Source organism: Nerophis lumbriciformis, linkage group LG23 (assembly GCF_033978685.3).
Source record: "Nerophis lumbriciformis linkage group LG23, RoL_Nlum_v2.1, whole genome shotgun sequence".
Classification (NCBI taxonomy): Eukaryota; Metazoa; Chordata; class Actinopteri; order Syngnathiformes; family Syngnathidae; genus Nerophis; species Nerophis lumbriciformis.
The window spans coordinates 29,090,808-29,115,974 of NC_084570.2; the positions used below are offsets into that span (position 1 = coordinate 29,090,808).

Here is a 25,167-nt window from a genome sequence, read left to right on the forward strand (position 1 = left end):
GCTGCAAAGAGGAATGTGTGAAACTGCCCAAAGATAGGTGTGTCAAGCTTGTGGCATCATTTTCAAAAAGACTACTTATGTACATATGATTTTTTGTATTTTTTTATTTGTAATAAAATTGCAAAAAAAACAACAACAAAAAACTAACTTTTCACATTGTTATTGTGGGGTGATCTGTGTAGAATTTTGAGGACATAAATGAATTTATTCCATTTTGGAATAAGGCTGTAACATAACAAAATGTGGAAAAAGCGACGCGCTGTAGTAAATTATCGATATTTTGATTTGAGAATCAAAATTGGAGCATAAAGTTCTGGTATTGGCGGAATCGATATTTTGGTATCGACCCGCAAGTCACTAATACACAGATAACACCATCTTATGTTGCTTACAGTCCGTACAAATAAACAGTGGGCAAGCGGAAAGCTTCTTGAGAGTAAATTAATCAGAGTGCACGTCATGGTGACTCTTATTAGTAACAAGATCAGGAAAACAAATTACATTTCAATGGATTTATTCCTGCACTTGCTAGCTTGATAAACTTCACTATCAATTGGGAAGTTTCAGTAGTGAATCGCACACATCTGTTTTGCTTGCTACTTTGCAGTTGCTGCTAAAGGTGCTAAAAAAATCCAGAAAATTCAATGGTACTGTACTGTAGTTTTCTTGAAATGGACTTAAATTTATGTTTCACCGAGAGCTGGGTGAATGCGGCAACAATTACAAATAATTGAACGATCATTGTTAATTATAATAATTATACCTCAATGCTCAACGGTTTCTTGACTTTTTGTTGACATCATCCTGTCAGGGAAGCTGCTCATGTTGTACTGGCTGGTTCCCCTGCAGCCTGCACACTTGGTGACACCTGGCGGCCTGTTTTGTAACTACACTACACTATGTATTGGAGTCAAGCTTTTTACATTTGAACATTTTGTAAATTTTAGCACACCGAAATTGGTTTTTAAATGTCTAACTCGGGTCAGCAACCCAAAATGTTGAAAAATCTTTGTTGACCGAAATGTTGAAATGTAATATTTATTCTACACATTTTTAAAAGGGAGGCTTCTCAGTGAGTAAGATAACTCCTGGAAATGACTGTCTTAGAAGAGCCAAAGGTATAGATGTGTGTGTCCAAGTTAAAGGAAACTACAGGCTGTCTTCTTCTAATGGATTTATTACAATCTTTGCAAGCTAGGTTACACTTGCTGTGGTCTGGAACAACATGGCACCCAAATTACTATCAGAAGTGCATGAGACATGCAAAAAAAAAAAAAAATACACAGAGGATATAAATAAAGGAAATTAAATGCACTCAAATATACCTACAAATGAGGCATAATGATGCAATATGCACATGCAGCTAGCCTAAATTGCATGTTAGCATGGATTCGCTTGCAGTCATTCAGTGACCACATATGCCTGATGAGCACTCCACACAAGTCAATAACATCAACAAAGCTCACCTTTGCACATTTACACACAGTATAAAACGTTTAGTGGACAAAATGAGACAAAGAAAGAGTGGCATAAAACACGTCTTTCTGTGGCAGCGTTGGAGAAAGTTGTACATGTAAACAAACTGTTGCGTCACAGTCCAACTGCGGTGCGTTCAAGGACAGCCAAAGTTAGTAGGACAAAACGGCGCTCACAGAATACTCATCAGTGAAGCATAAACACAAACATATTAAACAGTGGGCTTTCTAACAATTAGGAAGGTGTGTGTCACGTTTGTCCTCCTACAGAAACTATATTAAAACAAAAAATAGATATTTTCCCCCATCTTTTCCCATTTTTATAAATTTTTGTAAAAACTCCAGGGGGCCAATAGGGCGGCGCTAAGAAGCCGCATGCGGCTCTAGAGCCGCGGGTTGCCAACCGCCGGTCTAATTAGTCATGTTGGTCTCTAGTCTGGCTGTCAGTTGCAAGGCTCTCGCAGACCTAACACCAGATCCTCGGTCAGTGGGGACTGTGTGGTTCCTAAATTCAGACCTTCTTTTGGACAGTCACCAAGGGTCCCTCGAGAGATCTGCTTTCCAATTGCAATATCCAGGTGTGTTAGTCCGACTTTTTAAAAAACCGAACACAATCGGCTTAAGGTGTTTCCATGGGCTGTAGGAGGCCTTTTTAGAGACAAACTATTTGAGAAATCGGACTAATTTAGTGCATGGACACGTACGTTCTATGGATGCTGCTATGCATCTGAAGACTAGATGAGGGCCTTCCAGCATGAAGGGCCCGCTGGCATCAAGCCCACTGTTGTGCTGTGTCTGTGGGCAAGACTGGAATGTTAAACATGCCATGATGGAAAGATGATTATTTGCAGACTTACATGGAGGAATTATTTCTATAGTCTTGAAAGGATTTCACTTCATGTATTTTGCAATTTATAATGTGCTCATCTTTGTGTTTTGAATCAGCCATTAAAGGAATATGCCTATCAAAGATTGATAGGCATAATAATAATTGGCATAGATAAGTGTCACAAGAAAAAGGCATCACATGACGGGCCCTGCAACATATGACTGTTACATTTCAGTCACATGATGGCAGCACTGTGCTACTTTATACTGAGCTTGCATGTGTCAATGTGTAAGTCATCATGAATTTAACACACCCACTCTTTTATGCTTTGCTATCTACTAGATGCTGCAGGATTGTTCCAAAGCACGTAGAGAAGTGGAGCTCCACTGGAGGGCATCACCCTGTTCCAATATTGTACGAATTATTGATGTCTATGAGAACCTCTATCAAGGCAGAAAATGTCTGCTTATTGTCATGGAATGGTAAGTTGACAATAGCACACACACACACACACACACACACACACACACACACACACACACACACACACACACACACACACACACACACACACACACACACACATTCTTGTAGTTGTTACCGTCTTGAGACCTCTGAAAAATGCCTACCTCTTTAGGACCACCCTTTCTCGATATATAAAGATTTGTATTTACAACATTAATAATATATACATACTATGCAAATATAAAAAAAGCTAAGCTGTTAGTTAATCTTTTTTTTTAAATTTTTGGTTTGTAATGTTAATCTTCAATATTTACTTCAAGTTATTACAGTATGTGTCTATTTACATATTTATTTTCAATCAATCAATCAATCAATGTTTATTTATATAGCCCTAAATCACAAGTGTCTCAAAGGGCTGCACAAGCCACAACGACATCCTCGGTACAGAGCCCACATAAGGGCAAGGAAAAACTCACCCCAGTGGGACATCGATGTGAATGACTATGAGAAACCTTGGAGAGGACCGCATATGTGGGTAACCCCCCCCCCTCTAGGGAGACCGAATGCAATGGATGTCGAGTGGGTCTAACATAATATTGTGAGAGTACAGTCCATAGTGGATCCAGCATAACAGTAAGAGTCCAGTCCACAGTGGGGTCAGCAGGAAACCATCCCGAGCGGAGACGGGTCAGCAGGAAACCATCCCGAGCGGAGACGGGTCAGCAGCGCAGAGATGTTCCCAACCGATATACAGGCGAGCGGTCCACCCCGGGTCCCGACAGCCAGCACCCCATCCATGGCCACCGGACCTGTGTGTCTCCCCTTCCACAAGGGGTAGGGGGGAGCAGAGGAGAAAAGAAAAAAAACGGCAGATCAATTGGTCTAAAAAAAGAGGGGGCTATTCAAAGGCTAGAGTATACAAATGAGTTTTGAGATGGGACTTGAATGCTTCTACTGAGGTAGCATCTCTAACTGTTACCGGGAGGGCATTCCATAGTACTGGAGCCCGAATAGAAAACGCTCTACAGCCCGCAGACTTTTTTTGGGCTCTGGGAATCACTAATAAGCCGGAGTTCTTTGAACGCAGATTTCTTGCCGGGACATATGGTACAATACAAAATTAATTAAATTAAATTAAATTTGTTACACACACTTGTTGTTGCATATGTTGGCCTGATGGGGAGCACTTCAAATGTTTACACACACTTGTTATTTCATATGTTGACCAGAGGGGGAGCACTTTTAAAACCGACACACAGTCAATTTGAAAAATCCCTCCTTTTTGGCACCACCCTAATTTTGATAGATTTCACCACCAGGGGTGCAAATGAGACATTCTCTATTAGATGCAATGGTTTTCCGTATTGGGACCATGATTTATGTCCTAACTTGTATTGATGACTTGTTGATGTCTCAAGAAGGGTACAAATACAATAACACACACACACACACACACACACACACACACACACACACACACACACACACACACACACACACACACACACAGGGATAGTGTATGTCTGCTTACTATTTTTCAGGCATGAGTCTACTGACAGGCCACATGGTGGGGAAAATAAGTAAATAATAAATAAATGATAATTGGGTTATACTTGTATAGCGCTTTTCTACCTTCAAGGTACTCAAAGCGCTTTGACAGTATTACCACATTTACCCATTCACACACACACATTCACACACTGATGGCAGGAGCTGCCATGCAAGGCGCTAACCAGCAGCCATCAGGAGCAAGGGGTGAAGTGTCTTGCCCAAGGACACAACGGACATGACTAGGATGGTAGAAGGTGGGGATCGAACCCCAGTAACCAGCAACACTCCGATTGCTGGCACGGCCACTCTACCAACTTTGCCACGCCGTCCCTACAGTATTTGATCCCCGGTGGATTTTGGTAAAATAAAGCTAGTTAAATTAATATTTGAACCACTACCACCTAATAAGAATGAGGTCCCTCATGTTCATTTAATGTGCCCATAGAGCACACAAATCTGCAAGAAGCTTGGTGGAAAATGCACCATAAATGATATAGTTTACAGTCAGTTGCCTTCACTCTCGAGCTCCATGCAAGATTTCACTTCATGGGGTAAAGGTCCATCAATGCATCCATCCATCCATCCATCCATCCATTTATTTTCTTCCGCTTATCCGAGGTCAGGTCGCGGGGGCAGCAGCCTAAGCAGCGAAGCCCAAACTTCCCTCTCCCCAGCCACTTCGTCCAGCTCCTCCCGGGGGATCCCGAGGCATTCCAAGGCATTCCAAGGCCAGCCGGGAGACATAGTCTTCCCAACGTGTCCTGGGTCTTCCCCGTGGCCTCCTACCGGTCGGACGTGCCCTAAACACCTCCCTAGGGAGGCGTTCGGGTGGAATCCTGACCAGATGCCCGAACCACCTCATCTGGCTCCTCTCAATGTGGAGGAGCAGCGGCTTTACTTTGAGCTCCTCCCGGATGACAGAGCTTCTCACCCTATCTCTAAGGGAGAGCCCCGCCACCCGGCGGAGGAAACTCATTTCGGCCGCTTGTACCCGTGATCTTGTCCTTTCGGTCATAACCCAAAGCTCATGACCATAGGTGAGGATGGGAACGTAGATCGACCGGTAAATTGAGAGCTTTGCCTTCCGGCTCAGCTCCTTCTTCACCACAATGGATCAATACAGCGTCCGCAGTACTGAAGACGCCGCACCGATCCGCCTGTCGATCTCACGATTCACTCTTCCCTCACTCGTGAACAAGACTTCAAGGTACTTGCACTCCTCCACATGGAGCAAGATCTCCTCCCTACTGGGGTAAAGGTGATTGTAATAAAAGATGAGCAATCAGCCCAAAGTTTGACAGGAGGAGCCGTCATAAAACAAAATCCAACGGATCCAACGTCGCACGGATCTGTACGTTTGACACCGGTTTTATCTGGCCAGCGAGATGAGTTTGCCAAGTCTAAAAATGTAGTTTTTTAATGAAAGAATCTGCTGTTCTAAATGTGTCCACTGGATGTCGCAATTCTGTTAGGCAAGCGAACGTTTGTACTGAGGCCAAGCAAGAGGAAGTACAGCTGCTGCTCCTCCTCCTAGATCAGTGCTTCTCAAACAGTGGGGCGATGCCAGGGGGGCACATGTGACCTCTGGGAACATGTTTTTTTTTTTTCCCTACCAGAATGTGATGAAGCGCTTCACTGTAACCACGGTGGGGGACGAGGAAAGGCCGGTGTGTTGTTTCCTTTAAACCTCTAAAGGCTTAGTGGCCACATGCGTGGACAGCACCTTTTAGCTCTTATTTCCTAAATTGTGTACACTACTGAATTGGGGTCTTATGGCCGCTTATGTGGACACTTATACTGCCATCTGGTGGTGTCAGAAGAGTATAACATACAATGGAATTTGGAAAAAAAAGTGTAAAAATAAGAATTAGCATGTCACTAAACATGAAGTACACATTTGTGGACAAAGTACATCATATCAAAAGATGATTCTTAGTTTTTATTCTAATTAGGGTCCAATAAGCCCAAATAGCAAAGACAAATAAAAAAAAAGCATGTAAACAAACAGCTTGGGCCTTAAGAGGTTAATGGTAATAAGCTTACAATGTTGTGCAGAGGTATAGTTATAAAAATTCTATAGACAAATTATACTATTTATAGTCACAGTGGAGAGTGGGCACTAAATATTTTCTTCTTCCAATGGGGGGCGTGACAGAAAATAATTGAGAAGTACTGCCCTAGACCCAAATGAATCATAAATCCTGCCGATATAAGGTTTCTGCTTTAAACACTTTGTTCTTCGCCACCCTCATTGCCCCAAAATGTCTGTCACAAATGAGAAAAGTGGACGCAGAATGTAACTTAACCTTCTTGAATAGTTTCTACCTGCGTTTCTTACGGTTTGTTGAGTTAGCACATGATTAATGTGAGGTATTTTATACCTAAAAGTGTTTTTTAATATTTATTTTGTCCAATCCAAGGTAGGCTGTGACTTAAAGTTTGATGGCTTTTAGATACTCTAAGACAGGGGTGTCAAAGTCAAGGCCGAATTAGTCAAGGAATGAATGATCTATGGCCCTCGGGATGATATTTGATTAGTATTAGAACCGGCCCGCAGGCCACAGCCGCCTGCTGCTGTTTTGCACGCACCAATACTCCATCCGTGTTGGCGCTAGGAATTTACAAAATGGCATCAAGTCATAAAAATGGGGTCCCAAAGTAAATTTTTGGGGTCCCACTTTTTTGTAACTGTTTTGAAAACAAATGATAAATGTATGCATTATCCTGTTATATATCACATTCTGTATTGTGTTTTGGAAAAAGGTTGTCATAAACGTTACTTAATTCATTCAAAAAATAATACAAAAGAAAACAAATTTTTACGCATACGTAAATGTATTCAGTTATAAACATTCATTCACTTTCTTCTTTCCTTCATGGATCTAAACTTTACCGCTGCCGGTATTTTTTTCTATATTTTTATTGTAATATTTTCAGAATGTGTTTGTTCTATTTTTGGCCAAAGTAATACAAAGAAAACAATTTGAAGTTGTCTTTATTTTTTAGTTTTAATGCCATGATTTTAATAGTCCGGCCCGCGTGTGCGCACATTTTCCTCCATGCAGCCCCTAAGCTAAAATGAGTTTGACACCCCTGTACTAAGACAAAGTTTGTGTTCTTTATTGTGCTTTTGAAACTGCACCAATGTTTTCCTTTAGAAATTCCAACTAACTTGTAGTGTTTTGTCAAGAGGATTATTTGTGATTTGTACATTTTCAGAATATGCTTGTTTATTGCCGAGGTAAGGCTCAGTGGCCTTGTGGTTAGAGTGTCCGCCCTGAGATCGGTAGGTTGTGAGTTCAAACCCCGGCCGAGTCATACCAAATACTGTAAAAATGGGACCTAATACCTCCCTGCTTGGCACTCAGCATCAAGGGTTGGAATTGGGGGTTAAATCACCAAAAGTGATTCCCGAGCGTGGCCACCGCTGCTGCCCACTGCTCCCCTCACCTGTCACCAGTCTGACCCCCTTGAGAATAGATTTTCCTTCATGTGGCCCTTGAACTAAAAATGTTTTGACTCCCCTGGCCTTAGCTTTTCCTAACAAACAAACAAACTTTTTGAACACATTCCACAGTCAGATTGTAATGGTGACTTTTTCAAAGTAGTTAAGGTTTACAGGTTAAATATTTTACTGTAAAAGTTCAGTAACATGACAGAAGTATGTATTATCACAATTATCTTGACCATAATGTCATCATTATCGCGGTATGGTTACTTTATTGTATAACCAAAATAAATAGACACTTTTTTTTCATGTTTTGTGTTTCTTATGCCTCACTGATAGTGGTTTAGTCTTCGTATTTAATGGCTAAGCTTCTACTATTTTAGATATTGGTTTGTACTGTCGCTCTTTAAGATTCATTTAAATCAAATCTATTATTTCAATTTAATATTTTTGGCGGGAATTGTGTCCTCGATCACTAAGACAAAACAATTTGTAGAATAAATGTTCACAATTGAATAGCTTAGCTATTCAATTGCTACTTAGCTAGCTCAGACATTTGTGTGTTCATGTTTATAAACCTTTAAATTGGGGTATGTTGTTTCTTAATGGGGAAAGACGTCGATGTTTCTGGTTTTCATTTGATCATTTAAGCTCGCAGGCTGGTGCCAGTCAGTCCGTGAGATTTTAAAAGTGCAGTTATTAATCACGTTTTTTCGATAATTTCACATTAAAACGGTAATACTAGCTGTCAGAAGTTTTACCCATGGTTATAATTATTACAGTTCATTGCTACTTCCCCATTTATTTGCAAAAAAACATACATTTTAGGTGTGAGTTATGTTTTCACTGCAAGAGATACCTCATGCAAAGCTGACTTAAGCACTTTTTTTTCTTCGTTTATAGCATACTCGACGAGAAAGTGATCCATTTTTTTGAAACAACATACATTTTGTTTGCCTTTTGCTTTCCGTATTGCAACATGTTAAACCACCAAACTTTCATCTAGTTGTCATGTGTGCTCTTGTATGTGTGATGAGCAGAGGCAGGGGACACATCTGCATCCGCACACTCTCATGTAAAGGCCATGACTCAATAAGTGTCGTTTAACCAAACAAAGAACCGTCTGTAACAATTTGGAATGTAGTTTTTAATGCCATATGAAGCTATTGTTTAGAACTGCCTAAAGTGAAAGTTGAAGTAGTTGCTCTTGATTTGACTCATATTTTTCATCACACATGACAGTAATTAAGCAACTGGTCATCTAAGGCTAACAACTACATATTGCTCTCAAATACAAGCCTTTTATTACTGTATTTTCTGGACCATATGGTAGTTTTTAACGCTTCGATAGAGAGATATAAGTTAGAACTTTACGCTACTTTATATTAGAACAGCATAGGATGAATGCCCCATAACAAGAAAATTGTGAAAAAGAAGAAGCTTATCGACTACAGCATCATCACGGACTACAGTGGCGGACTTGCGCAAATTTTCAGGACTTATGCAGATCTTAAATACACATCAACAGGTACCAAGAAGGTAAGCAAAGTTGGTTTTGCATAATATTGTGGATCAAAATTCCATATAATATGTCTGCTAATGGGTGCCATTTTGCGGTCCTTAAACACACACCATGGTAATACTTGTATCTCTGACTATGATAGCCGAAATGGGCCGACAATCCCTCAAGCGGTGCGGCTTCAAAGTCATACTAAAACATTTTGACAGATTTTTGAGTGCCTTGTGTAATGTTCTCTATTTTCAGTGGAACATTTAAAGTTTTGGTGTTTACTGGCATCATATTGCAGTCTACACACATCTCTTACGTGTGACTGCCATCTACTGGTCACACTTATCATTACACCATTTACCAAATAAAACTGCTTCGAGGTTGGTAAGCACAACCAAAATGATTCCGTACATTAGGCGCACCGGGTTATAAGGCGCACTGTCGAGTTTTGAGAAAATTAAAGGATTTTTAGTGCGCCTTATAGTCCGAAAAATACGATATGTTTATTGTAAAAAAAAATTAAATCAACACTGTACCAAATGCATTTAATTGGGGCATTTGCTTGGTAATGTGTATTATTGTTAATATTGTACATTGTGTTCCCTTCAGAGGATGAGTTTGCATACTTCACATTAGATAAGAATTTACAGTGAACTTGTGGGGCAGTACATAAAGGTTTCTGCAGTGATGGCGCTAGATAAGTGTGTTTAGTGGCGTCCTTCTTATCACCGCTGATGAGAATTCAAGAATCACCCCATACAATTTTAAGAACACAGATACCGAAAGGAAGGTACTCGTGACTAAAGATGTATCACAAGTGTAGAACAAAAAGCAAGCCCGAGGTGAGAGGGATGGCCCCTGTCATGAATTGTTCTCACATGCCGATCACCGTGATGACAAAGTATGCTCTGCTGAACTTGCATTTCTTAGGAAGCAGATAATGAAAGCTAGATTTCAAGAAATTTTAAGTGAGCTGCTATCAGGTTCCCCCCATTCAGAGTGCCCACGCTCTTACATGTGCATGATTAATAGTGTGTGTGTGTGTGGTTGTTGTTGGTCACACACAAACCCTCAAACGTGACATGGATGATTGCATCTGAAACTTACAATCATAAAGAACACAAAGCTTAACTGAAACGTATGAAGCCTACTCATTAGCATATTACCGTACACCATTTAAAAGGGTCCTATTGCAAACTCAACGTTTATCACCCGTTTCTGTGTATTTGGGATCCCCATAAGTCTTTATAAAACAATGTTGTCTTCTTCCAAACTTGCTCCTAACAAGCCGTTTGGAGTTCGAGACTTCAGGGATGTATTTAGCCTTTTTGACTTCAGTGGCTATCGCCATGTATGGTTGAGATCTACCCAAAGAGATTTGCACTTTCATTATAACATGTAATATTTATAGTATATAGTTTGTTAATTTCGTATTAATTTCACAGCCGCATCACAACATTCACTTTTCTCTTCGACAACACTACTAATCATGGCAGACTTCATTAAAGCCACCAAAGACTACTTTGAGCCCAATTATTATCCAGAAACTTATATTTTTGAGCCTGAATATGAGGGAGAACGAAGTAGCGTGCTTAACAGATCCAGCTTAAATTAAACACCAAGGGCCTGATTTACTAAGATCCAAAAACCACGCGCTAAACATCGTGTGCAATTTATAAAATTGTGTAATATTGTGGGCATGTTGCGTGTGATTTGCTAAGACTGGCATACCATACCATACCAACTTTATTTATAAAGCCCTTTAAAACAACCGCTGTTGAAAAACAAAGGGCTGTACACCACAAAGAAATACAGGCAAAGGACAGTTTAAAATATATAATTTAAAACAGAGGTAAAATAAAAATTTTTATATATATATATATATATATATATATATATATATATATATATAGCAGATACAAATGTTTAAGAACAATTTGTTTGATAAAAGGCAGTTAAAAACAGTTTAAACTGTTCGAAGTCTCATGGTGGGTTGAAAGCCAGTGAGTAAAAATGGGTTTTTGGGTTATTGCAATTGTAAAGTGGTGCAGACCGCCTTATTTAAATGACAATTTTGTGTGAAATATATGGAACATCACCACGGAGACACTCATTTACTGCACATTCATGTTATCATGCTATGTTATTATCCTACCTGTGGCGTTTTGCAATGCTTTCAAACATGCAGGAGACATCCACCACTATTTATGGGCACTTTAGAAGCAGTGGTGCAGCGCATCTACAAGAAAACCAATTTTTATTTATTTTTATTTATTTATTTTTATTTTTTTACAACCGAATGTGCACTCACTGGTGAGAGGCTTCACTTGCCCCAGCTCAAGACACAAAAAAATGCATTCTTCAAAAAGTTTTTTTCCATTTTAAAAATATTTTAATAATATATATTCTATGTGAAATAAACAAATGCCATTAAAATGTTAAATGACAAAAACGCATAAATTGAATTGGTTTTATTAGGTCCTTTCACAGTCATATAAATATAAAATGATGTTGCTGAATAGACGATATGTCTAATGTTTTTTTATTTCTGAGTGTTTATAAATCACCTTGCATGTGCTAAATCATTATTTGCATTTTCTCTTACCAGCATTGTGACTGTTTGGCGATCAGCATATATTTTGCATATTAATGAAGACAGTGACACAAAATGGATTGCATGCCTTATTTTGCTCACTTGACAGACACGATCCACTTTGCACACGTTTAGTAGATCAGCTTTGCGTGTGCTATCAGGTTTGCATGTGTTTTAGTGCACACAAACCTTTAGTAAACCAGGCCATAAGTATCACTGAGCTGTATTGCCGAGTACTAAACAAGCAATTCAAACGATGAACATAATAAAACAATTACTTACTGTACAACGTCTGCTCTCACTGGGATGACGACTGATGGGATGTTTATATCTTCCCATTTAGATAAAGAATAGAAATACCGGTAATAGAAAATAAAAAAGGAGCCACAAACAAGCGGCTTTTTCATGTCTTTCTCAGTTGAATGTTGAAGTTGACCAACTTCTCGTTTTATCAGAATCAGAATCAGCTTTATTGTCATTACGCAAGGTAACGAGATTGAGGATTTATGTCCTCAACCTTCTACTATCCAGGTGAGAGGCATGATTTATGATCAAGAATTAACTTTCCCTAGCTCGGGTGAGGCGATGCAGCAGCTCACCTGCTCAGTATGTCAACACAGTAGCTGCGTAAGCTAGATTCACCGCACCACTAAAAGTAGTTTGCCTGCGTTAGCACTCATAATAACAATATTGCTAAACCTTGGTTAATATTCAGGTCACAAAATGTACTGTAAATTGAGTATTGTGGGCACTTTTTGGGTGTTTTTAGAGGGATTTGTGGGTGTAATAGAGTACTCCTGTGAGCTGCATTGTTAGCCACCTTGTACTTGCCATATACACTGTTCCCTCGCTACAACACGGTTCACTTTACACGGCTTTGCTGTTACACGTTTTTTGTGTGTGTAATTTTTTAGTGTCCCATGCTTTTTTTTTTTTTTACAGTGTATGAATGCGCATTGTGTTCTGCGTCCTGATTCGCTAAGGGGCTGTAGACCATTGTCAATCAATCAATCAATCTTTATTTATATAGCCCTAAATCACAAGTGTCTCAAAGGGCTGCACAAGCCACAACGACATCCTCGGTACAAAGCCCACATACGGGCAAGGAAAACTCACCCCAGTGGGACGTCGATGTGAATGACTATGAGAAACCTTGGAGAGGACCGCATATGTGGGTAACCCCCCCCCCTCTAGGGGAGACCGAAAGCAATGGATGTCGAGTGGGTCTGACATAATATTGTGAGAGTCCAGTCCATAGTGGATCCAACATAATAGTAAGAGTCCAGTCCATAGTGGGGCCAGCAGGACACCATCCCGAGCGGAGACGGGTCAGCAGCGCATAGATGTTCCCAGCCGATGCACAGGCGAGCGGTCCACCCCGGGTCCCGACTCTGGACAGCCAGCACTTCATCCATGGCCACCGGACCTGTGCCCCCCCCCCCTCAAGGAAAAGGGGAGCAGAGGAGAAAAGAAAAGAAACGGCAGATCAACTGGTCTAACAGGGGGGCTATTTAAAGGCTAGAGTATACAAATGAGTTTTAAGATGGGACTTAAATGCTTCTACTGAGGTAGCATCTCTAATTGTTACCGGGAGGGCATTCCATAGTACTGGAGCCCGAATAGAAAACGCTCTATAGCCCGCAGACTTTTTTTGGGCTCTGGGAATCACTAATAAGCCGGAGTTCTTTGAACGCAGATTTCTTGCCGGGACATATGGTACAATGCAATCGACAAGATAGGACGGAGCTAGACCGTGTAGTATTTTATACGTAAGTAGTAAAACCTTAAAGTCACATCTTAAGTGCACAGGAAGCCAGTGCAGGTGAGCCAGTATCGGCGTAATATGAACAAACTTTCTTGTTCTTGTCAAAAGTCTAGCAGCCGCATTTTGTACCAACTGTAATTTTTTAATGCTAGACATAGGGAGACCCGAAAATAATACGTTACAGTAGTCGAGACGAGACGTAACGAACGCATGAATAATGATCTCAGCGTCGCTAGTGGATAAAATAGAACGAATTTTAGCGATATTACGGAGATGAAAGAAGGCCGTTTTAGTAACACTCTTAATGTGTGATTCAAACGAGAGAGTTGGGTCAAAGATAATACCCAGATTCTTTACTGATTCGCCTTGTGTAATTGTTTGGTTGTCAAATGTTAAGGTGGTATTATTAAATAAATGTCTGTGTTTAGCAGGACCGATAATCAGCATTTCCGTTTTCTTGGCGTTGAGTTGCAAGAAGTTAGCGGACATCCATTGTTTAATTTCATTAAGACACGCCTCCAGCTGACTACAATCCGGCGTGTTGGTCAGCTTTAGGGGCATGTAGAGTTGGGTGTCATCAGCATAACAATGAAAGCTAACACCGTATTTGCGTATGATGTCGCCTAGCGGCAGCATGTAAATACTAAAGAGTGCAGGGCCAAGAACCGAACCCTGAGGAACTCCGCACGTTACCTTAACATAGTCCGAGGTCACATTATTATGGGAGACGCATTGCATCCTGTCAGTAAGATAAGAGTTAAACCACGACAAAGCACGAATCAATCTTCTTCATGCCATGTGTCCTGTACAGGGCAGAATGCATACTGTGGTGGGGGATATAATCCTGAACAAGTTTTTAATATGGATGAGACAGACTTATTTTGGAAACAACTGCCCTCTCGCACCTTTATAATGCAGGACTAAGCCAAAAGTGAAGGATTTAAGGCCCCAAAAGATCGTGCGACTCTGGTTATGTGTGGAAACCCGGGCTTATTTATCGGTCCAAAAGTCCTAAAGCCCTAAAAAAACAGGTTTTGATTTGTGGTTTCATTCTTTAATACAGTACTGTGCTTATTTTTTTAAATGCACAAAGGTTTGAACTTTAAGAGTGTTTAAACGAGAGAAATGTGAGAAAATGCCTGTCTGAAAAAAGTTTATAAAGTGTGTGGTTAGGGGTTTTACAGACTTAAAACTTATATAAGAAACGAAAAAACATACTGTACAGTACTGTAAACGAAAAAAACTTCATAAATGCATTTTTTTTTTACCTGTAAACGAAAAAAACATGCACAGTAAATGAAAAGTAAACATCCTGTAAATTAAAAAACATAGTGGAAATTAAAAAAACGAAGAAAAAAAAATCTACTTCTACTACACGGATTTCACTAACAGCAAACGAGGGAACACTGTGTTACAAATCAGAATGCATAACAAAGAAAACAAATCTGTTCTTCAGTTACATTGTGCCTGATGATAGGCACAATTCCAAAAAAAAGCGCAGTTAAGTTGAATAAAAATGGTCTGCACCTGAATATGATGACTGGCTTTCATGGCTGTCACTCACAGCGTTTTTCTTGTGTTCAATAATCAAATTGCAAGGTGATAAAAGTACGGATAAAAATTGAAAAACAACCATTCTCTTGTTGCAGCATGGATGGCGGTGAGCTTTTTAGTCGAATCCAGGACAGAGGCGACCAGGCCTTCACAGAGAGAGGTACAAACATTTGTTAACTTCTTGTAATATTTCTACTAAACCCGTTTCTTTACTATAGAGGCATCTGACATCATGAAGAGCATCGGCGAGGCGATCCAGTACCTGCATGCTGTCAACATTGCACATCGAGATGTCAAGGTGTGTACCACGACCAGGTTCTCTCTGTTTGGAGCAGTCGGACGGAGAAGTTAAAAGAGCACTTTTAGTAACTCACTTGGAACTTCCTACAGCCAGAAAATTTACTGTACTCCACTAAGAGGCCCAGCGCTTTGCTCAAACTCACAGACTTTGGCTTTGCCAAGGAGACCACTTCTCACAACTCTCTCGCAACTCCCTGCTACACGCCCTACTATGTTGGTGAGAGTCCCTCTGGGTTTTTACTGCCATCTTCTTTTGCATGTCGTCTTTATTGAGTAAAAACACTTTTACCACTGTCCCGTGTTCCTTTCACTCTGGACAGCTCCAGAGGTTCTGGGCCCAGAAAAATATGACAAATCATGCGACATGTGGTCGTTGGGGGTCATCATGTATATCCTGTAAGTCTTCACCTTGCCTAACATTGGGATTATTTGCTCAGTGCAACATTTTAGCGACCATTGCTCTTCTTTCCTAGGCTGTGTGGGTACCCCCCTTTTTATTCTGACCACGGTCTAGCCATTTCTCCTGGGATGAAGAAGAGGATCAGGATGGGCCAGTACGAGTTTCCTAATCCTGAATGGTCCGACGTATCAGAAGAAGGTGATGATGATGTGTATTTTGACTTTGGTTGCCCAAACAAAAGCTGTGATTGGAAAATGTAGACCTCCGCATATAACAGAACAAAATACACCTCATATGACACATGGTCTAGCCTGTTGGACCTCATATCTCACTATTGCTAATCATGGTGGACTTCCCAATTTCCATTGTGTAGCTATTCAACACAAATAACACAAACAACTAGAATTTGCTATCCCGGTAGGAATTGCGTGTGAATTCCTTATGTGCGCGAGCCGCTGATACACGTGAGCGAAACTGAAATGCTTGAATGTCCAGGGTGAGTGGAGTGTGTGGATGTTGGGACGCTTCGAATTGGTAGAGAAATGTGGCATATGGAGAGGTTTGTATATGGCCCATTCATTTTCAATGGGGGAGATTCCTGGTAATGCCGGGTAATCAGGGAATTTTCGGAACCAGACAACATGCTGGCTTGAATGTCCAGGGTGAGTGTAGTGTGTGGAGGTTGGAACGGTTCAAATGAGATGAGAAATATGGGATATGTATATTTCCCATTCATTGTCTATGGGGAGAAAATTATCGGAAAACCGGGAAAGGGACAACATGTTTTGGGTTTGTCATATGTGAAGAGCAGTGTGGGAGGATGGTTGAAAGGTCGGAATCGGGTAAAGAAAATGGCACAACATTTTGAGAATTTTGGCCATTGTATAACTATGAATACGTTCATTCATTTGATTGGGAATTTCCCAGAAATTTGGGGATTTTTAAAAATTTAGTTCATAACACAAATTTGTCCTCGATTATATGAATGGGTTGGTGTTGGAATTTTTTGAAACAGTTGAAAAATGTTGCTGTAGTAACAGTTTATATTTTAATTGGTATTTTGTAATTCCTGCCTGGAATTTTGAAAAAAACAGACATTTTTACGAAAAAAAACCACAACTTTTGTTGTCCCAATTAAGAAGAATGTTTTGAAGGTGGAATGGTAAAAAACAGTTGAAAAATGTGGACTGTAAAAACTTTCCATGAAGAGATAAATTAGGGATTTGGAAAATCGGGAATTCCCGGAATTTTTTAAACCTGGAAAATGGTAGTTTTATTGGTCAAGGTGAGTGGAGTGTGTGGATGGTGGAACGGTTCAAATCAGTAGAGAAATGTGGTACATGGAGAGGTTTGTTTAATGACCATTCATTTTCAATGGGGAACTGGGAATGTTGGTAAAGGACAACATGTTTTGCGTTTGACATATGTGAAGAGAACTGTGGGTGGATGGCTGAAAGGTCAGAATCGGGTAAAAAAATGCCGCACAATTTTGGGAATTTTGGCCATTGTATAACTATGAATACGTTCATTCATTTGATTGAGAATTTCCTAGAAATTTGGAAATTTTTGAAAATATAGTTGGCCCTGCGATGAGGTGGCGACTTGTCCAGGATATACCCCGCCTTCCGCCCGAATGCAGCTGAGATAGGCTCAAGCGACAAGGGACAAGCGGTAGAAAATGGATGGATGGATGGATAGTTCATAACACAATGTCCTCAATGATATGAATAGAATAGATCACATTGTACAACGAAATTGCAAGCAAACCAATTTAGTGCACATTCATAATGACACATAAAAAACATAAGAACATGGTACTAAGATAAATAGAGGAAAATAATACATAAAATACCAAGCACACAGCTCACATGCACAGTCATTGTTTTGTATGCCTTGTGTTCAGCGACACTATTGTTCTCGGATAGAAAGTGTTCTTGAACCTGTTTGTCTGGCATTTTATTGTCCTGTATCTCCTGCCCGAGGGCAGCAGTTTAAAAATGTTATGTCCGGGGGTGAGATGGATCTCTTATGATGTTTTGGACCTTTTTGAGGCACCTGGCACTGTAAAGTTCCATCTAGGGAGGGGAGAGAGCAGCCAGTGATCTTCATGGCAGTTTTTATGACCCTCTGAAGTGCATTTCTCTCTGCCGCTGTGCAGCTGGCATACCACGGTAGGTTGTGAGTTCAAACACTGGCCGAGTCATACCCATCCATCCCTCCATTTTCTACCGCTTGTCCTTTTCGGGGTCGCGGGGGGTGCTGGGGCCTATCTCAGCTGAATTCGGGCGGAAGGCGGGGTACACCCTGGACAAGTCGCCACCTCATCGCAGGGCCAACACAGATAGACAGACAACATTCACACACAAGGGACAACTTAGTGTTGCCAATCAACCTATCCCCAGGTGCATGTCTTTGGTGGTGGGACGAAGCCGTTAGTACCCAGAGGGCACCCACGCAGTCACGGGGAGAACATGCAAACTCCACACAGAAAGATCCCGAGCCCGGGATTGAACTCAGGACTACTCACTACCCTCGTATTGTGAGGCACATGCACTAACCCCTGTTTCACCGTGCTGCCCCCGAGTCATACCAAAGACTATAAAAATGGGACCCATTGGGGTTAAATCACCAAAAATTATTTCCAGACCCGGCCACCGCTGCTGCCCACTGCTCCCCTCACCTCTCAGGGGGTGATCAAGGGTGATGGGTCAAATGCAGAGAATATTTTCGCCACACCTAGTGTGTGTGTGACAATCATTGGTACTTTAACTTTAACTTAATACACGCATGCAGTATGTCAACACACTCTCTATTGAGCAGCGATAGAAAGACACAAGCAGTTTTTATGACAGGTGGTGCTTTCTGAGGAGTCTCAGAAAGTAAAGTCTCTGCTGTGCCTTTTTGATGGTCACTGAGGTGTTCATACTCCACGACAGGTCTTCCTCGATCTGGATCCCCAGGAACCTGAAGTTAGAGACCCTCTCCACATAGTCCCCGTGTATGTACAGTGGTTGGATACTTTCTGTGTTTTTCCTCCGGAAGTCCATGATCAGCTCCTTTGTCTTGGTGGTGTTAAGGACCAGGTTATTTCCCATGCACCACCCAGTCAGCCGCTCCGCTTCATTTCTGTAGGCAGACTCATCCCCTCCGGAAATATGAATGGGTTGGTGTTGGAATTTTTCGAAACAGCTGAAAAATGTTGCCGGAGTAACGGTTTATATTTTAATTGGTATTTTGTCTTTCCTGGAATTTCAGAAAATATGGACATTTTTACGAACAAAAAGCTTTTATTGTCCCAATTAAGAAGAATGTTTTAAAGGTAGAATGGTCAAAAAAGGTTGAAAAATGTGGACCGTAAAAACTTTCCAGGAAGAGGTCAAATAGGGCTTTGGGAAAACCGGGAATTCTCAGGATTTTTTTAACCTGGAAAATGGTAGTTTTATTGTTCAAGGTGAGTGGAGTGTGTGGATGGTGGAACGGTTCCAATCGGTAAAGAAATGTGGAAATTATGCAAGTTCGAAAAACGGCCCATACATTTTCAAAGGGAAAAATGTCACTTAAAACCATGAATTCTGGGTAATCTGGGATATATTTTTCTTATATTTTTGGTGGAGCTCACGATTTTTGATACTGGAAGGGTTCCGATCGGATGAAAACTGGGCTGCGGAATAATAATAATAAATAGATGATATTTTTGGTGTAGAATAATGTGTGAATGTTTGGACATTCACACAAATATCGAAAACAAAATGAATACTGTGTAAAATAAATAATAGAAAATAATTCCGTGTTCTAGTATGAACATGTTAAAAATTGCAATGACTTTCACTTGCAGCCAAACAACTGATTAAGACCCTCCTGAAGACGGAGCCCACCCAGAGGATGACCATCACAGAGTTCATGAACCATCCCTGGATTAATGTAAGACTCCTCCCTCCTTTCTGTACATGGACCGTGGGTCACCTTGTCCTCTGACCAGACATTGCTTCCTGCAGCAATCGATGGAGGTTCCCCAGACGCCGCTCCACACCAGCCGGGTGCTGAAGGAAGAGAAGGACGCCTGGGAGGATGTGAAGGTTTGTTGTTTACAGCGCCTGAAATCTGCACACCTGCCGTACATTAGCACGCCATCCAATTTATAAAACGAGTGGCCGCAATGAATTACCACACGAACCGTGCAGCGAGCAAACTTTGTCTTCTCACTGGAGTTTTACCACTTTTCCCTGGTGTTTTAAAATTCTTATAATATCATAATATCAGAATGTTTGGCTAATTTTGCATGTAAACACCTCAGAGTCTAATATTTTGTTGTGTAAAAACTAGGGATGTCCGATAATGGCTTTTTGCCGATATCCGATATTCCGATATTGTCCAACTCTTTAATTACCGATACCGATATCAACCGATACCGATATTAACCGATATATGCAGTCGTGGAATTAACACATTAATATGCCTAATTTGGACAACCAGGTATGGTGAAGGTAAGGTACTTTCAAAAAAATAAAATAAAATAAGATAAATAAATTAAAAACATTTTCTTGAATAAAAAAGAAAGTAAAACAATATAAAAACAGTTACATAGAAACTAGTAATTAATGGAAATTAGTAAAATTAACTGTTAAAGGTTAGTACTATTAGTGGACCAGCAGCATGCACAATCATGTGTGCTTACGGACTGTATCCCTTGCAGACTGTATTGATATATATCGATATATAATGTAGGAACCAGAATATTGATATATAATGTAGGAACCAGCATATTAATAACAGAAAGAAGTGTGTATCTTGTGTTTTTTATGTTGATTTAATAATAAAAACCAAAAAAACAACACGATACGATAATAAAAAAAACGATACCGATAATTTCCGATATTACATTTTAACGCATTTATCGGCCGATATTATCGGACATCTCTAGTTAAAAACTATATTAGTGCCAAGTTTTGTTTTCAGATTTGGCCACGTGTTTTTTCCCCATCTATTCCAACACTCTCTCTCTATTAAAAGAGTTACTACTTTCACATTTCTCAACCAATTCCAAAATCACAATGCTTCTCGCTATTGTTAGTCAATTGCTAACATGATGTTAGCATGATAACATTAGCATGCTAGCTTTTTGGCTATTTTTGCCGGTATTCACCTGCAAAGTCAAATATTTTGTTACTTGACGCATGTTAACATTTAGCATTCTCGCATGCTAACTGTAAGAATGCTAGCAGTTTACATGTTAACTGTTAGTTAATATTAACTGCTAGTATGTTAGCATGCTAGGTTTTTAGCTAATTTTACAAGTGTACTCATAAGTCATATTTTGTGCCTTGACTCCATCTTGTTAGCATGCTAACATTATCATGCTAGCTTTTTGGCTAATTTTACAGGTGTACACCTACCGAGTCAAATATTTTGTTACTTGATGCATGTTAACTGTTAGCATTCTATCATTTTAACTGTTGGCTTGTAAAAACATTAACTGCTGCAATGTTAGTATGCTAGCTTTTTTTGTCCAATATTACAGATGCACACTTCAAGAGTCAAAAATGTTGTTACTCAATGCTAACTGTTCGTATGTCAACTGTTCACATGTTAAGTGTTCATGCTAACAGTCAGCATGTTAGAATTTAAACTGTTAGTATTTTAGGAAGCTGGCTTCTCAGCTAATTTTACAGGCGTACACCTCCAGAATCAAATATTTTGTTGACACATATTGACTGTTAGCATGTTACAGTAGCTGTTAGCATATTAACTGTTAGAATGTTAACTGTTAGCATGTTAACTGTTAGTATGTTCGAACGTTAACTGTTAGTTGATTAGAATATCAACTGTTAACTGCTAATTTTACAGGTGTACACCTCCAGAGTCAAATATTGTGTTACTTGAGGTTAACTGTTCGCATGTTAACTGTTAGCATTTTAGAATGATAACTGTTATCATGTTAGCAACTTCAAAAATAGACTAAAAACTTATCTATTAACCACCTATATTTAATGCCTCATGTGGGGTAGACTACTGTTGGGTTTTGCATGGTTGAATGAATGTATGTATGTATATATGTGTATGCTTGCTTTAGTACTATTATCTTGTGTTAATCATATAGCGTTGTTTTTTGTTTTTTGTTTTGTTTTTTGTTGTTGTACTTGCTACCATGTTCCATCATTTCATGTATATACTATCCTCTGGAGCCCCTGTCAAAAGCTTCTTCTAGCTTATTTGGGGGACCCTTTCACGTACCAACATCTTTAAATGATGATATTTCACTACTATTGTATTTGTTATATGGTATTGTGAATAAACTTGAAAAACTTGAAACTTAGAATATCAACTTGTAGTATTTTAGCATGCTGTCTTTTCAGCTAATTCTACAGGTGTGCACCTTCAAAATAAAATATTTTGTTGACGCATGTTAACTGTTCGCATGTTAACTGTTAGCATGTTAACTTTTCAGCCAATTTTATAGGTGTACACCTCCAGAGTCAAATATTTTGTTACTTCTAACTGTTGGCATGTTAACTGTTGGGAAATGAACTGTTGGCATGGGAACTGTTGGCATGTTAGTATATCAACTGTTAGTATTTCAGCATGCTGGCTTTTCAGCTAATTTTACAGGTGTACACCTTCAAAATCAAATATTTTGTTGATGCATGTTAACTGTTCACATGTTAGCATGGTAACTGTTAGCATGTTAACTTTTTAGCTAATTTTACATCTGTACACCTCCAGAGTCAAATATTTTGTTACTTGAGGCTAACTGTTTGCATGTGAACTTTTCAGCTAATTTTACAGGTGTACACCCCCAGAGTGAAATATATTGTTAGTTGAGGCTAACTGTTCGCATGTGAACTGTTCGCATTTTAGAATAACTGTTATCATGTTAGCACTTCAGAATATCAACTGTTAGTATTTTAGCATGCTGGCTTTTCAGCTAATTTTACAGGTGTACACTTTCAAAGTCAAATATTTTGTTGACGCATGTAATCTATTCGCATGTTAACCGTTCACATGTTGGCATGTTAACTGTCAGGATGTGAACTTTTCAGCTAATTTTACAGATGTACACCCCCAGAGTCGAATATTTTGTTACTTGAGGCTAACTGTTCACATGTGAACTGTTCGCATTTTAGAATAACTGTTATCATGTTAGCACTTCAGAATATCAACTGTTAGTATTTTAGCATGCTGGCATTTCAGCTAATTTTACAGGTGTACACCTTCAAAGTCAAATATTTTCTTGACGCATGTTATCTATTTGCATGTTAACCGTTCACATGTTAGCATTTTAACTGTTAGCATGTTAACTTTTTAGGTAAATTTACAGGTGTACACCTCCGAAGTCAAATATTTTGTTGACGCATGTTAATTGTTAGAATGTTAGCATTTAAAAATTTAATTTTGCACGTGTATGTTCTGATATTTTGCAAATGTTAACTGTTAGCATGCTAATGTTTTTTTTGTTCATTTGAACGCTATACACCCAAATAGTCATATCTCAGTACTTCTAGCCAGCGTGCTAACTGTTATCATTTCAGTTCCTGTTTCATCTTTTCAGCATCCACACTCATATGTGCTGACATCTTTTTTCTCGTTAGGTAAACATTTGTCAGCAAATGGTTTAAGGTCGGACGTTAAGACAAATGAACTTCCTGTGCTCGTCTTGTAGGAGGAAATGACGAGTGCCTTGGCCACCATGAGGGTGGACTACGAGCAAATAAAGATAAAGACCATTGAGGACTCGACCAACCCACTGCTAACCAAGAGGAGGAAGAAGGCCAATAACGCCATGGCCAAGCCGCAGTCCGCCGCCCACTGAACAATGTCTGCACATGCACAGGTTGTAAAAAGGAAGCAATAATTTGTCGACACGTGAGTTGCACTGCATGGATTTGTCTTTCTTTTCATGTTTTGTCAGAGTGCTGTTTTTATTACGCGAGCATTTAAACAACCCGACAGAGAGGTTCATGGTCCGCGCTTTTATGTAAGGGACGTAGTTCTAATTTCCAACAGGTGAGGAAAAGCTCTCGGAGGTTCCTCTCCTCAGGTTTTGTTCTCAGCACACGGAGCGTAGCACCCTTGAAGGCCAAACTAGTGAATGTGGAATCAAAAAGCGTTGAGGAACGCTCGATGTATGCAGACGTATCTGGAGCTGACAAGCGGAATGTAACGACTCACTCATGTGCTATCTCACCTGCCTTGAATAAGGTCGCCGAGAAGGTAGCACCTTCACCTGGTAGCGTAAAAGAGACCCAACTGTATTTTTTCACAGATTTTAATAGCATTTTAGCACAGGCCTCTTTTTTTATACAAATGACTTTAAAAAACCCTTTCCCAGAATGATGTTTTGTTGCCAGATGTCAGGCTAATGCTATGCAGACTGTGTGTTAGCTTCAAGTACTGCTTGGACCTATTTTTTTTTTGGTTGGTATTGGCATGTTTGCTCCGTGTATTTGAGAGATGGGTGCTGCATGTGTTCATGTGGGCAGAAGAACCCTCAAGTTCTTATGCTCTCGGTGAGAAGAACTTTGAACCAGAAGGACTAATGGTTCCCGGTCGGTGTTCTGCACATTTTTCCTCGACAACAGCGCCTCCCGGACTAATCCGAAGTAGAAAGTACTAAAGAGCTTCATGCGAGGCCCCGTGAAGCACCACCAGCAAGCTGTCGTCACAATCCCAGGATGTGGGCGACGGTTCTTCTCTGTATTCAGGACCTTCCCGCTCATTGCAACCATTTTGTTCCTTCAATCGGCCACGTGTTCACCCACAAATCGCACTGTAAAAATAATGTTTGAATGTCTCTGATCATGTTTTCTTCCTTGTCCCTCCGAGCACATTTTAGTAGCAGATGTCTTTTTTTCTGTTCAGTCATCTGCAGCTGCCACATCTTGTCTGCTCGCTCTTAATTAAAAAAACAAATATGCAAAACAATCCTGCACGCTTGTGTTTGATCTGGAATTAGAATTTTTAAAGGATCGTGGACAATGGACTTTTTAAAAACCATACGTCAAAGAATCGCTTTCATTTTTTTGTGTTTATCCAAAAACAGGATTTGCTTCTGCTTCGTACCCGGGTTGAAAGACGACGTGGTTGTGTGATGAAGCAAGACAGACCTAGTTGACAAATCGCTGATAAGAAGCATAATTTATTCATTAACTTACCGTATTTTCTGGACCATAGGGCGCACCAGATTATAAGGCGCACTGCCGATGAGCGGGTCTATTCAGGTATTTTTTTTTCATACAAAAGGCGCACTAAAGGAGTCATATTATTATGATTTTTTTTCTAA

The 25,167-nt window shown here is 40.0% G+C and overlaps 1 protein-coding gene across 1 annotated transcript in view; it reads left to right on the forward strand.

Moving 5' to 3' along the window:
* Nucleotides 1-24,809, forward strand: part of mapkapk2a (MAPK activated protein kinase 2a) — a 61,320-nt gene extending 36,511 nt beyond the window's left edge. Inside the window, exons 2-10 of the mRNA XM_061984838.1 lie at nt 2,647-2,786; nt 15,286-15,350; nt 15,409-15,488; nt 15,581-15,707; nt 15,811-15,886; nt 15,964-16,088; nt 19,726-19,811; nt 19,886-19,966; nt 23,548-24,809. Coding sequence (XP_061840822.1) covers nt 2,647-2,786; nt 15,286-15,350; nt 15,409-15,488; nt 15,581-15,707; nt 15,811-15,886; nt 15,964-16,088; nt 19,726-19,811; nt 19,886-19,966; nt 23,548-23,697 — 930 coding nt within the window. The 3' untranslated portion in view covers nt 23,698-24,809. The remainder of the gene's footprint in view (nt 1-2,646; nt 2,787-15,285; nt 15,351-15,408; nt 15,489-15,580; nt 15,708-15,810; nt 15,887-15,963; nt 16,089-19,725; nt 19,812-19,885; nt 19,967-23,547) is intronic.
* The last annotated feature ends 358 nt before the right edge of the window (nt 24,810-25,167 follow it).